The sequence below is a fragment of the Montipora foliosa genome, chromosome 8 (genome assembly GCF_036669935.1).
Source record: "Montipora foliosa isolate CH-2021 chromosome 8, ASM3666993v2, whole genome shotgun sequence".
NCBI lineage: Eukaryota > Metazoa > Cnidaria > Anthozoa > Scleractinia > Acroporidae > Montipora > Montipora foliosa.
In genome coordinates this window covers 40,185,973-40,200,473 of record NC_090876.1, presented here as the reverse complement: position 1 = coordinate 40,200,473, position 14,501 = coordinate 40,185,973, and the positions used below count along the sequence as shown (strand labels likewise).

General features: G+C 38.6%; 2 protein-coding genes across 2 annotated transcripts in view; both read left to right on the top strand.

The window, feature by feature from the left end:
- Positions 1 to 2,639, top strand: part of LOC137967856 (receptor-type tyrosine-protein phosphatase F-like) — a 71,062-nt gene extending 68,423 nt beyond the window's left edge. Inside the window, exons 35-36 of the mRNA XM_068814453.1 lie at positions 13 to 148; positions 1,605 to 2,639. Of these exons, the coding sequence (XP_068670554.1) occupies positions 13 to 148; positions 1,605 to 1,679 (211 nt within the window). The 3' untranslated portion in view covers positions 1,680 to 2,639. The remainder of the gene's footprint in view (positions 1 to 12; positions 149 to 1,604) is intronic.
- A 6,714-nt stretch (positions 2,640 to 9,353) lies between these two features.
- Positions 9,354 to 13,692, top strand: LOC138012720 (melanopsin-B-like). Its single transcript, XM_068859590.1, has 2 exons — positions 9,354 to 10,299; positions 13,114 to 13,692. The coding sequence occupies exons 1-2, from the start codon at positions 9,592 to 9,594 to the stop codon at positions 13,357 to 13,359; spliced, it is 954 nt and encodes a 317-aa protein (XP_068715691.1). The 5' UTR covers positions 9,354 to 9,591; the 3' UTR covers positions 13,360 to 13,692.
- Positions 13,693 to 14,501: the final 809 nt, after the last annotated feature.

Below are 14,501 nucleotides of genomic sequence, written 5' to 3'. Positions count from 1 at the left end.
ATCTATCGTCAGCGGTGGCGTGGGTCGCACAGGTGTGTTCTGTGGAATCAGCATGATGATCGAGCGTCTCAAGTCTGAAGGTGTGATTGACGTTTTTCAAACAGTGCAGGCCATGAGGCTTCAAAGACCAGCCATGGTGCAAACAGCGGTAAGGCCATTTATGATGAAATTCCCCTTGGGATTAAAAAAAAAAAAAGTTGTCGTTAAGAGGATAGGCATGGGATCGGAACTGGCTTTGGAGCTTGTAATCAAGGCGTTCCTATGGCATGCCATGATCACGGCCTACAGCATACAGGTAGACGAGAATAATACGTTTTTTAGGTCCTAAACATCGCCAAAAAGGGTTCACCGGGGGTAAGAAAAATCGTGCATGCATCCAAGCCGATTGAATGAATGTGTCTGCCGGTTAATTAACTTTCTGTCTGTCATCCTCTTATACTCTTTCCTTCTTTCCTTCCCTTTCAAACTTGTAATGACATTACCACGTTTATATTCCTAAGAAACTATCTTATCTCTTTTAGAGAAGATTAGTTTTACAATATGGTAGAGAATACCTCCCTGGCATGCGAAAAGTTCACTTGCGGTTTCTGTCCGTGGCTCAAACTTGTTCTTGACCAAACATTCTTGGTGTTTTCTCACGTGATCAGCGTCCATTTTTAACCAAAGAAAATGAAAGATTGCATAAGTGTACACTTAAAAGGGGCTGTGTCAAATTAGTAATGAGGAATTCTAATTTACTGATTAAATTATCCTTACATCACAAACACGATGATTCTGAGCAAAAACGACCTTTATCTAGGCGATTTGCCAGAAACTTGAAAAACGTCGGGCGGACTTTTTTCAAGATTACCCAAATGCAATCGGTCTGAATCTAGTCCTCTTCTGTCCTCCATCCAAGCTTCTCCTTCTGTTGTTGTTCAACAGTTTTAAGGACGTTCGCGCCCATTGCTACTGCGCATCCTTACAGCGCACGCAAATTTACATGCCACGTCATGCATCGAGCGCGCGCACTAAATACTAAAATGAACAATGATAGGGCAGTTGGCCATTGCTATAGCTTTGCTTGGATTTAACGATCTTGGATGTTCGGTGACCCCTACAGATTTTATTTACAATTATCTCCAGATTGTGCAACAATGAACAAAAAATCAATGTGGGAAGTGGTAAAATTTGCAGAAAGAAATCAATGTTGGAAAATTTTCGCGCGAATGTCCTTAAGTGGTTATTGCAATGTTTCATTCTACTTTTGGGGAATTTTTGGGGTCATAAAATTACATCATTTCGCGTGGCATAGTACCTTTAATTCCCGGAGGATTAGATCGATTGGCTCGTTGCTCGTATTTTTCCTCGCCCCTTCGGGGCTCGGAAAAATACCATGCAACTCGCAAAATATCCGCGGGTATTATTTGCTAAACCATTCAATAAGGTGTATTTATTCAACCAACGTAGGAATTACCACGTATCCATAATTCTCACACGTTGATGTTTAGAATAAAACTGAATTACCTCTGCTCATGGGCACTGAAAATTTCTTAAACGGTGTTAAATTATGTGTAATTGCATTTATTCTGTAATACCCGGTTTGTCTTATTTCTTCCATTTAGGAACAGTACGAGTTTTGCTACACGACGCTGCAAGAATACTTAGATTCGTTTGATTTATACGCCAACTTTCAATGAAAAGTTTGTAATCGATAGTTTCCATTTGAAACTTAAAGAATGTGCAAAGTTAAAGTTAACTTTCACCTCTCCATTTTTTGAGGAACTGTCTTCGTGCGATTTTACAATTTTGTAGGCAACGAACAAATAATTGGACTGAAGGCCCCCTTTTGGCAAAGACAACTATTTTTAATTATATTTTAAGAAGAATTACAAATTTTCTGTATAAACGGAACAAGGGCTAAAGAAAATTAATTCCGCAAAGCTATTAAGCAAAGTAAATAGAAATGAAACTCGACTATTTTGATATAAAATGTACATCCAGATTGCAAAAGTTTATTTTTTTCTGTGATTACTCAAGATGAACATTCAGTGTGTGGGAAGCTGATTTTATTTATAGGAAGCGAATTAAGTGATGAGTGTATGGTTGTGGTTGGCGTCAGTTCGTCAGCTGTCATTGTGACGTCAGGTCGCAGTAAACATTTTCTAATGGTCGGATTCAGCTTCCTGTCTCGAAGTTTTTTACTCAGCTATCTTGTCCTGCGAATTCTTTTTCTAAAACTTACAATTATGACTTAGTATAATAAAGACGGCTTTTGCAATGGCTGCTTCATACTGCAGCGCTAGTCGTATGCACCTAGGATTTTTCTGCCTGTGAGAAGCGCTTGTCAGCAATAACATAAAGGAAGTTTGTCGCTGTTGGTTTTCGGTAGTCTTGGATTTTTGCAATACATTCTTTTTGTGCTCAAACCTGGCACGTGCTACTAAATGTTATTTCTTAAAACTTTGACAAAATAAAACAAAGCGACACTTTCCATGGCTGCTATACTCTGGTACCCCTTGAATTTTGGTAACACATTTTTTTATGCAAAAACAGCGGCACGTGCTACAGACAAGATCTTTTTTAAAGGAGCGTGTTAAGAATGTGGTTTAAATGTAATTTCATAAGGCTTTAGCAAAATAAAAAGAGACTTTTCTTTATTTTTGTTGTTGTTGCGTTATGAGAATTTGTTTAACGACCTACTGTTCGAGTGGTGATTGTTATTGCTTGATCTTAATCACAAATTGTTCGAGACAGCAGAAAGCAAATCGTTATTTTTAAGAAAGTTACGACATTTTTTAATTTCGAAGACATGTTTCGATGTTACAAACATCATCGTCAGTTACAAAATATTTGAAAAACCGTTAGGACTATATAACAACTTGGCGAAACATGCATAATTAAATATAATTAAATGACAAGAGATACATATTTGAGTGGGGTTACAGAGTGTTAGAAAGAATGTAGAGCCTAAAGCGTAAGTGTCAGGTTGACGTGATGAACTTGTTGGTTGATGAACGGTTTTTCAAATATTTTGTAACTGACGATGATGTTTGTAACACCGAAACATGTCTTCGAAATTAAAAAATGTCGTAGCTTTCTTAAAAATAATCACAAATTGTACAAAAACACGCCATTTCAGCTGACAACTATGCTACAGGAGCTCGTAATAGGAGAGTACAACTGGGCTTGCATGCTACAACAAGTTGCAAAATTGTTGAGGCACTCCTGTTAAAAAACACCTTTTCTAGCTTCCAATACCCGCCGGATCTAGAATTTAAACCTTTCCCATTTCCCTTCCCATCTCCCCCTTTCAATGTTTGACTGTTTAAGTTTTCAGCATTTTTTTTTGTCTTGCTAGCAACATTGACAGGGAGGGAGGGGGGGGGGGGGAGGAGCTGCAGTGTGGGAGATGATAGGTAAATTAATAACGCCCCAAGAAGGTGAGGTGTCCACTAATTTTGCAACTCGTTGTAGGTGTGTCTTTTCTTCCAGTGCTTACGCTGCTAAATCCGATGGTCATGCGCAGAAGTTCTCTGGGGTCGAGATTAAATCCCCGTTCACACCAATCTCGTTCCCAGAACCTCCGTTACCCCTCTCCAGCGGAACGGGTGCGGGAGGCTTTGGATTAATCCACAACAGCCCTTTTCACGGTTAGGTTTTCTCATTTGCATTACGATGTAATCTAACGTGAATGCGAGGCAATTTCGGGTTAAAACTACAAAATAGCCCGAAATTGCCTCACATACATGCTAGATTATATTGTGATGCAAATGAGAAAAACTAACCGTGAAAAGGGCTACTGGAACTCTGGTTCTTGTTGAATAACTGCGCGTGCGTTAGGGGAGAAGGCTAGAAATCAACGAAAGCACTGTTGTTTTCCTTGCGCGTGAAAGCGCTAACTGTTCTCTCGCGTGATAGTCTCCTTCTGTCTCCTAATACATTCGAAAATTAAACCAAAACTAACGAGAGACATTTTTTCAATCAAAACAGATTTCAGTATCTGGCTGGTTTCACGCAAGTGACAATAGGCCATTTTACAGTTGTTTGCTCAGAGACCTAGCCTATGAATGGCTGCGAGGCTGCTGGTGACCTTGTATTGATACAGAAGTCACTGCTTTTATCGTGTAAATTTTGTTGTTGTAATTCTAATTAGCCTCTACATTAATATTAGAAAAGCACAAAGGTTTGTATCAAAGCAGGGTCACCGGCAGCCTCGCTTCCATTCTTAGGCCAGGTAACCTAGCTACAACTGTAAAATGGAATATTTCTGTAAAACGTTACGGAACAGGTAATTTGTAAAAAGATTTATTTCTTGATCATATTCAACCTCGTATAGGAAAACAATCCAGAAGAAGCCTGAAAATTCAGGACTTCAATGGCGTTTGAACCCGTGACCTCGCGATACCGGTGCGACGCTCTAACCAACTGAGCTATGAAGCCACTGGCGTTGGAAGCTGGTCATTTGTGGGTTCTAATTTTCCTGTGAGTAATGAGTCAATGGGCGAAATTATATATAAAATGAATCATATACTGAAGTGCGGATATGAAATCAAGTAAAGCTATGATCCTCGCAGTTATGGACGCAATTAGTGTTGCACCGGTATCAAACCCCGTTGAAGTTCTGGATTTTTCAGGTTTCTTTACGCAGTTGCTAAAATTGCGTCCAAACCTGAGAGGATCATAGCTTTACTTGATTTCATATCCGCAGTTCAATATATGATTCATTTCATATATTTTTTTGTTCATAAATACTGGTGCTTTTGCAGGCTCTACTATCTCAGCAAGGATTGAAGGCGCTAGAATGTACCCCAGATGGTTCATCCTTCTTTTCTTTTGTTATCCACCAGTTACATAACGATCCTTCCTATCAAATGAACGTGTGTGCTGCTGGAGTTGAATACATCAGAAACAACCGTCAAAAATGTTTTGGACCCATTACAGAGCAATTGTGGGTGTGTTGTCACAGCAATATACATGGTGTGATGCACGTATTGTGCAAGCAGTTTCAGATGCATTCAATGTTACAATACATAGAATTGAATCCATTGAGGGGCGGGCACCAGTAACTGTCATTAGTCCAATAAGCGGACAACAGGGAACTACAACTGTTATTAACATTGGACATCTAGATGAAAGACTAAGTTTCAGCAGTTCAGTTAGATTGTTATAATGGCAGAATTTCAGGTAATGAAATCAGCAGTGTTACCAATGTCAACCGTTATTCAGAGGTAATAATCGATGAGTGTCAGTAATAATTCCTCCAAAGCAGAAGTAAAAAGAACTTATATGAGAGAATCTATCAGGCCGAAGAGACAAAATAAAGAGTTCAGGGAAAAGGAAAACAATACGAAACGCCAAGAAGATCTGAAAGTATTGAAGCAGCAAAATGAAAAGCAAACATTTCATAATGGTAAAGCTTCCAATCCAGAACATATCAGAGAACTAAACAGAAAAAGCTCAGAACAATTTAAGGAAAGCTCTGCAGAGCTCAAACCTAAACCAAACTGGAATTCTTCAAGGTCAAGGCTCTCTTAGACATCCATTTTGAAAAGCTCACAGCCCTTGTTCATTAACTCTGTGGGACTTTAAAGATCCCACACACTATTCGAAAAGAGGGCTCAGTAGGGTCAAGAGTTCCCGGGGTGTTGTCGTCTGATCTTTCCAGCATGTGGTCGGCTTGGCAGGATTAGCTTGAGGGGCTTCTGTGTGAATGCAACCACAATTGTGTATAACAGCCAGAAGTCAGAATACTTAGCCAAGTGCTGGAGCCTCAACAAACAAACAAACATACAAACTGAAGGAAAGTTACCAGCCTGTTCTACGTGTAGAGCAACCAAGATGCAGTTCCCCATAAAACAGTGTCTAAACTCTTTTGGAAGAACGCTTAATTTCTCTCATCATTCCGTTTATGCAAATACCTGAACTTCCTAGGGGTTGTCAATTGTCCGAGTCTATCCATGATATGGTTGTTAATGTGCCCGCTGATGTGAGTTCAACAGTAACTACTTTACCAAGGCCCATTAATGAGTCACAAAACCATACCAATTAAACTGGAACGATGCTTAAGTTACAAGCATCATTATAAGTATGAAAATGTCCGACCAGCCGAAGCGTTAGAGGCAGCAAGTTGTGCCAAAAATAACATATACAAGTATAAGAGACTTGGCAAAAAAATGTGGTCACTACTCTTTCAGATCGAATCCAAATGCTGCAGCCATAAGTAACATCAAGGAATGGGAAGAATTCTTACAAATGTTCCTTTACCACAAGTAGCAGTGTTCGTGATTTACATTCAAATAAAAGTATTGCTGAAAACATTCAAAATGCACAAGTAGCTGGTGATAGACATATTGAAGAGATGGCAACAAACTCTCAGTGACAATAATAACACAGACAATAGTGATAATGAGTGATGCAAAGTATAATAACGATTGTCTGGTGTCACAGATACTTCACGGCAACAACCAGATATCACTGAAAATTTAGAGAGGGTATTAAGCTTTGCTCCAGGAGAGGGTAATAGACCATTAGGTAAATTTATGGACAAAGTCTCCGAATTGTTGGCAATCCCAACAATTTTGTGTGTTAAAACCAGACCTGATACCAAGGATCGAAAAATACCAGTTCATCACAGCACAGTCCGGTAAGTGGGAATTAAGAAGTTGAGATAGAAGAGTTGCACAATGAGTACCGAAGATCTTCTATAAGTTGAAAAAACTTCGAATCAAACAAAGTCAAAATAGCGCATCTTTGCCACTTCGAAACTGCAAGACTAAAAGGAAGAAATACATTGTAGGTGACCAAAAATCAGATGATTGTGTAAATAAATTAATACGTCATCATGGAGGGTTTAGATTATTGAGAAACTCGAGAGGATCACCATCATATTTTGAAAAATGCAAAAAGGACTTGTTTGCTATCATTCGCCAATTAGATAATCCCACATGGTTCTGTTCATTTTCTGCAGCAGAAAAAAGGTGGTCACATCTTTTGATAATCCTTGGTAGACTTGTAGAGAGAAAAGAGCTAACTGATGATGAGATTAACAATTTGACCTGGCAACAAAATCAGACCTTATTCAAAAAGACCCTGTCACCTGTGCTAGGAACTTTGAACACATGGTATAGCTCTTTATAAAGGATGATGTGATATAGCGTAATCTTATGCCCATTGGAGAAATAGTAGACTTTTTTTACAGGGTTGAATTCCAGCAAAGTGATTCACCTCACATACATGCATTCTGAAGGGTATTAAGGCTTGACCAGCCTAATTATTATGCATATTTTTATTTGACGGGAAAGCATTTGTCCAGGGTGTATGAAACTTGGCAGGCAATTAGTTATCGGTATTGTTATAATTTTTCCAAAATGTTTCATATCACATTCTTGTCACGTGACCCGAAATCGACTTATAACAGTTCTATTTTTTACTGAAAAATGGGGAACATTCAGCTGCTTTATATCAATCTTGTTTCTTGATTATTCGACGAACCCTTGTAAAGGCTTTGTCATGCCGCCTTTTAATTATGTCCACATGTTAAGAGCAATGAATTACTGAGGAAAATAGCTCACGTGACATGATAAACTCTTAAAAGGTAAATACGGTGTACCACGTTAAAAGGCGGCATTTGGTAGGCACAGTTGTGCTAAACGTGTTAATGCCAAACGTTTTCAAAATTTTGAAGTATAAATGTTCCCCATTTTTGAGTAAAGGATATAAACGTTATAAGTTGTCACAAGGTCATGTGACCAAAATGCGATGCAAAATATTTTGGCAAATTAATAAGAACACCGAGAACAAACTTTCTGCTAAGTTTCATGGACATTGGACAAATGTTTTCCTTCAAATAAAAATATGCATAATAATTAGGCTGGTCAAGCTTTAAACTTGAGTTATTTTGGGGCATCTAGTCGCATATAAGAGTCCCCTGTGCTGTTACACCTTTATCCAGCTAGCTGTTATATCACACTAACTAGTGCATAAAGAAAGCTTAAGCCTGCCGATTTGAAACAATCGCGGTAACTTTCATATCTACGAGTAACGACAGTGGCACTTTGACTTAAACTGTTTTTCAACAGATAATTATTCTAGCAAGCAAGAGATCATCTCATTCGAATTAGTATCACCCAACTAGTGGACTAATGCAAATCCTGCATTTTGATTGGATACGCTACTAGATGACTATTAGTAATAGTCCTCGAGTATCGAAAAGCGTGAAGCTTTCTTTTGTTTTATTCCGGCCAAATAGATCCTTCGCACTCAAGGGCCAAGGGTCTAATTGTTAAATAGGAGAAAATGTGGTATTTGCCTCAAAAATTGCCCGCACTTCAAGTAATGCTTTGAATTCACATTCATTATCTTAGGAAGTTCACAAAATGGGAAATCCTTTGTTACACAGGCAGTGTCCATCTAAATTGGCGGAAAAATATCTTTATATCTTTATAACTTTATATGGTGTCCGGCTGGTGTTTTCCTTCATTGAGCTAATCATTTTAATGTGAACACGGACTTCGCGCAATCGTTAGCCTTACATAATTATTACCCTTTGGATTGAAGCAAGCCATTGGCAATTGACACTCGTTTTAAAAACAGCTTCTTTCCCAAAAGTGTCCCGATATGGTCCTAGTACTTGAATAGTACTTTCACGGTGATGTGTTCATCCTTCAATTTTTCAATTTCACTGCAAGGCCAGATGAATCAGGCATGAAATGGGTACGTGCAATCATGATCTTTTAGTGCAATCACAGCCAGACAACCGCGTGACGTCACGAATGATTCAATACGGTTATAGTTCTTATATATTCACAGTAAATTTTGCAGTGGTCGACAAAAAGGCCTCACGAATCAGGGCAGAGTATTAGATTGAATCTGCAATTTTCACGTTAGGTTCATTTGACTACAACTACCAGAATTCAGTTTGTTTTTCATTTCTTTTTCCAACCTGAAGGATTCTGGGACTTGTAGTTAAATGGCGTCATCGTCTAAAAGTGTAAAAAGATTATTCTAGATCTCTTTGATAGCAAGTTGATTTCGTGGAACTTAAAACCATAATGAAGGACAAACGAAAGCAAAAAGAAAGAAAAAAAAAGAAAATTGGTATCGAAAACTGAACTTTTCTCTTTTTTTTCATAGATTCCAATCACAGTCTTCAATAAAGGGACTTTAACACTCTTAACAAATATTTGGCCTTTGCACCTAAAAAAAACAACATTTTTAATATCTGTTCTAGCTTATTCAAATATGTATTATAAAGAATACAGAAAAGGAATAAAAATAATCAACATAGGTGACAGGTAACAATGGCGTGTCATTGAAACTCTAATATAGATTCTAAGAACGGCCGACGTCAAACTGAACAAAGTCGCGTAGATCTTAGCTTAGTGTTTATAAACTAAAAGCGTTGATAATTAGCTTGGCATATTCTACTTTTCCTCGCATACTGCACCGTCATTATATTATTCATTATATACAAAAAGTGCTGCCGGTGTTTTTGGGCGTATAATCATCGTGTCAAGCTCGGTGAAATTCTGTTGAATGGTTCATCGGTGAATTTTGAAACGAGTTTGATTGCTTCCCGTAGCCGTCTGTTTACGACACCACCAACCCGCGATGATAAGCAACGCATATTTTCCTCCTTTGCAAGAAAAACCAACGTTCCTGGTTGTTCTAGAAGTCCTCTTTGTGATTTTACTTATTATTTTCGGACTGATTGGTAACATCGGTCTTTGTGCGATGGTTTATGCCCATCGTCATCTCCAAACAGTTTCCAATTATCTTGTTGTGAATCTCAGCATCTCAGATCTTTTGCGAATCTTTCTTACTCTGTCCGTCTCGACAAGCGTCCTCATTAAGCGCCAGTGGTTGTACGGAGAAACGTTTTGCCGTGTAAACGGCTGTTACACGCTCACCTTCTTGGTGGCTTCTTTAATGTCGGTGACGTTAATTAGCGTGAACAGGTACGTTCAAATCGTTCGGCCGCGCGACAGCGCGACATTTTTCAGCAAGCAAAGGACGAGAGTGATGATTTTCACCCTGTGGCTCTTGGCTTGTTCCATCGGTATTCCTCCCAACCTCGGATGGGGACATTATGGCTTCTTTTCGTCTCGCGCTACGTGCTTCATCGCGGTGGGGAGTAGTTATTCGTATACAACAGTTCTCGTCCTGGGGTTCATTGCAACGCCTTTTTCTGTCATGATATTTTGCTACGTTAAGATTTACTTTGCTATAAAACGAAGCAGGAAACGGGTGTTTGAGCACAACGTTAGAAGCTTAGCCATTGCAATGACAGCGGAAAACAAAGAAAAGCTAAAGAAGGAAGTAGGTATCCCATCCGAAGTTTTAATTATTAATTTTACAGTTGCGATTAATCGTTTAGATTGTTCGTATGTAGATTACACTCGAATTGAGTAAATCGAGCTCTTAACAATTTGTCTCAGATCTTGACAACTTTACTATTTTTTCTACTTATAGTCCACTACGTGCAATGAATAAATCGCAGGTTTAACTCGACTCACAACACGCCCTCACTTAATAGACACTTTTCGCGAAGAGCCGGGACGAAGACTTCGCCGATGTGATGGGTTATCTCTTATTTTTGTGTAAGGGCATCTTGGAATCTGAATCTCTCTTCTGAAACAAATTAACGTACGAAATCGTTTATATCATTTAGATATTATTAGAGCGAGTGGTGACACTTCATATAAGGAGCCTTCCATCCAAAAATCATAGCAGAGACGATTTAATGTTTTAATATGTTGCCATGCTCGCAATTTCGGATAAAATTTACTGGTTCAAAACTTGGCGTGCATGGGTAATCTTTATGAATGGTCAGACTCTTACCTCTTTTTTTTTTTTTTTTTTAATTAGAGACCTATCCTGTCGTTACAGATGAGATTATACAAAGTGGTCGAAAAAATATTTTTTAGTCATTTGCTGACGCAAAGAATACCAGACTGAACAAATACAATATCCGTCTACTTTTAATTTTGAATTCAGCTCTGATTTTAAAACTCAAATACAATGCCTTTTAATTTATAAATGTAAAATGAAATATACTCATTGTTTGCGTTTAATAATTTAAAGTCGTCGTGTCTGGTAAACAAAACCCAAGTGTATAACTACCTCGATTAAAATGGAAATGACGATGTTTGTCGTTCGGTGACTTCTTTGGCAAGATCCGCTGGATTGTGCAAATTAATTTTTTTCGTGTAGGTTTAATATTTTGCGGTCATTTTTTCAGATACCTGTAACAGCTGCTACAATTTGACAATCGCAACTTGCAATGATAAGTTTTTTTCGTGTTCGTCTTGGTGAAATATTGCGTTTGCAGGGCTACAATTTGCATGATATAAATTATACCAAAATTTGGTTTTATCAACGGAATTGATAAATGTAAATTGGCCACCGTACAGACATTCTAAAAGCTGACGTTTCGAGCGTTAGCCCTTCGTCAGAGCGAATCGAGGAATTATGGGTTACGTGTAGTTTTTATAGTAGAGTAAGAGCTACGCTATTGGTGGTAACATGGCAACAAGGAAAATACGAATATATTAGTTAAATGAAAAGCGTTCGTTAATACAGTGAGGATTGAGGGTACCGATTTGGAAGATAAATTTTTGTTCCAGATTCTTGCGGCTTTCCGTCGTACCTAGATGTAGGGAAAGGCCGCAGATAGCCATGTGTTTTTTGGAGTGGTTAGGGAGATTAAAATGACGAGCCACTGGCTTACATGCATCTTTGTCATTCTTCTAAACATCGCGAAGGTGTTCGCGGAATCGGTCACCTAGTCTCGTCTACCTGTCTCGCCAATGTATAATTTATTGCATAAAGTACAGGTTATGCAATAAATGACATTTGCATATACTACTTCCCCACCAACGCAGCACCACAGTTTCTTTAGAAACTACCCCCTTCATTCATGATATAAATTATGCTATGTCACTTTGCCATGTAACAGATTGCGGCATCCCCGGATTCCAGGATATACCGTCGTTAGGGCTACGTTGTAGCACGTAAGATTATAAAGTATACAAGTGATCCATTCTTTACCTTAACGACCACTATCTCTCAGACACAAACATCAATTGGAGGATTGATTTTGTTCAATTTGAATACATCATTTCTCGCTCTTTTTTTTTTCTCTTTTGTTTTGTTTTTTTTTTTTCGTTATGTAGGACCTAAAATCTCAAAGCTTGCGAGCTGGTCGCCAGTCTGTTACATATGTACTTAAAGTACTATCCTGTTCCCGCCTTTCTCATTAAAATGCTTGAAATAGGATTTTTTAGGGAATTGACCCATTTCAGTTCCTTTTAAATAAGTTCGTCATAATATATTTCTGAATTCGAAACTTTGCGAAGAATGTTGTTAATTAACATTGAGGAGGATTTAGTTTTAGAGTTCTTCGGTCTACGTGAAGGGTCACGTTAAAATTACGACCAAATTCCCTTTTTGCCACAATCAGTAGAACTTGTTTCAACTCACAGGGGCCGCGGAGTACGTTTGAAAATGGGGGAGGGGCGGGGGGGATTGGTATGGATCACCGTTAGAAGTGTGAGTGGAGGGGAGAGGTTTCGGGGAAACAACATCGCAGGAAAAAAGGTGTTGTTTGTGTCTGCTACTTGATTTCGTAGACACTTAGCTACGCAATGGGTCTAAAATCAACCACTAGCTAATCAGTCTGGCTGTAGAGGAGTGTTTCGAGATCACATGCAGCACAGTAGCTGCTGCATATGCAATATATCCCACTAACATGTGGAATTGAAGAAAACCAAATTACATCTCATTTTCTCCTGATAGATGACAGTATTCTCTTGGCCCGATCGCCTCAAACAGAGGCATATCATTTTAGTGCGTGCGCAGTAGACTGCAAGAGAGGGTGTTAGCTCGGTCCATACAATGGAGGTTTTGACATACCTGACGGGACTTGGATCTGAAAACGCGGTTGCATTGGGATTTCTTCCGTTTTTTTTTTTGTTTGTTTTGCATGTCGAAAGGCAGTTTTAGGTTATTTCATAACGAATTTCCTTCCTTACAAAACGAGCAACATGCAGTCTTTTCCCCGCAGGAAACATCGCTAAGTAAATATTAATTGGAACTCATGTCATTCATTTCATTTGCGTTTCCCTTGTCTAGGTGAAAGTGGCCAAGACAGTTCTTACACTGATCAGCGTTTATATCATCACATGGATTCCTATCTGCGTGATTCATTTCATACGTCTTGCTAAACTCGCCATCATTCCTGAATCAGTGGACCTTGGCGCTGCGTTCCTTATAAGCTTTAGTTGTGTGACTAATCCTTGGATCTACGGATTTAGAAATAGTCACTTTCAAGACCAACTCAGGCGAATGCTGTGTGTCAAGGTGCAGTCCTTAGAATGAGAGGACGGCAGGGAATGGGCGTCGAATGCATACATGAAATTGACGCCAATAGGCCGGAAACGCCCATGAGAACAATTATGGCTTGGTAGAAGCATGGCAAAGTCAAGTAAATTCTCCTTTCACCCTTTGCGAATCTGCATCATGAAATGGCATGAATTTTACGTCCTATAAGAAACCGAAGTCTCCAATTTATCAGATTAATTTTAAATTTTCTTCTTGGTTTGAACATTTAGATCCCGGTGAAGTTTGTGAAGGGCACCAGATATAATAGCAAGTTAAACCTTGTAAAAGATGATTAAACCACTGAAGTATTAAATCACATTAAAAGTTCTAAAAACGAATACTTGAAATCGTGGAATGAGACTTGTTAGCGAGAGAGATTCAAATTTCTCACCTCTTACACATTTATAAGGAGAATTATCTTCGCATTTAATTCATCTAGATTTCGAATTGGTCAGTGTAAATGGAGACTGCAGGCTAGGGGTAAAAGGCTAAGGTTCTAAAGTAATTTTTGAAAAAGCCCAAACCTTTTAGAAGTGCTAACGGTTAAGCCTAAATATTATTTTATGCCTATTTAGACCTAAAGTTAGCACTTCTAAGGGGCTTGGGCTTTACTTGGGCAATTTGCTTGTCAAGGTGTTATCGGACAGTTCAATAAGCCAATCACATTCAAAGTTATAGCTGAAATCAACCAATCACATTTAAAGTTGTAGTTTAAATCCACCCATCACAAGCTTGGTTTCAATCAGCATAGAAACAGTGTACAGACGTTTTTCTCTTTGTGTTAATTAGCCTTACTAGCCTCGTTACCATGTTTAAAATTGAAAGAAATTTGGTTGTAAAACGAGGCTTGCACAAATACATGCAAAAGAATAATTTATTGGCAGCCATTTTTGCATTCGGTAAAGTGTGTTTGCCATTAAAGCGAAATAAAATCTGCTCAACTGTTTCATCGAAGTACGTCACTCTAGTTTTAATAACCAATGAGGATAATATTGTTGTTTTCCCTCAAGCGGCCAATGTTTAAGAAACGTAACGGTTGATGGCAATAAAGAAGTCGTATAGACTAGTACTCGAATACAAGTTGCCCAGCAACGAGCGAAAGGACAACAGAAAAATCAGAATCTTAGACAGGATTCGAA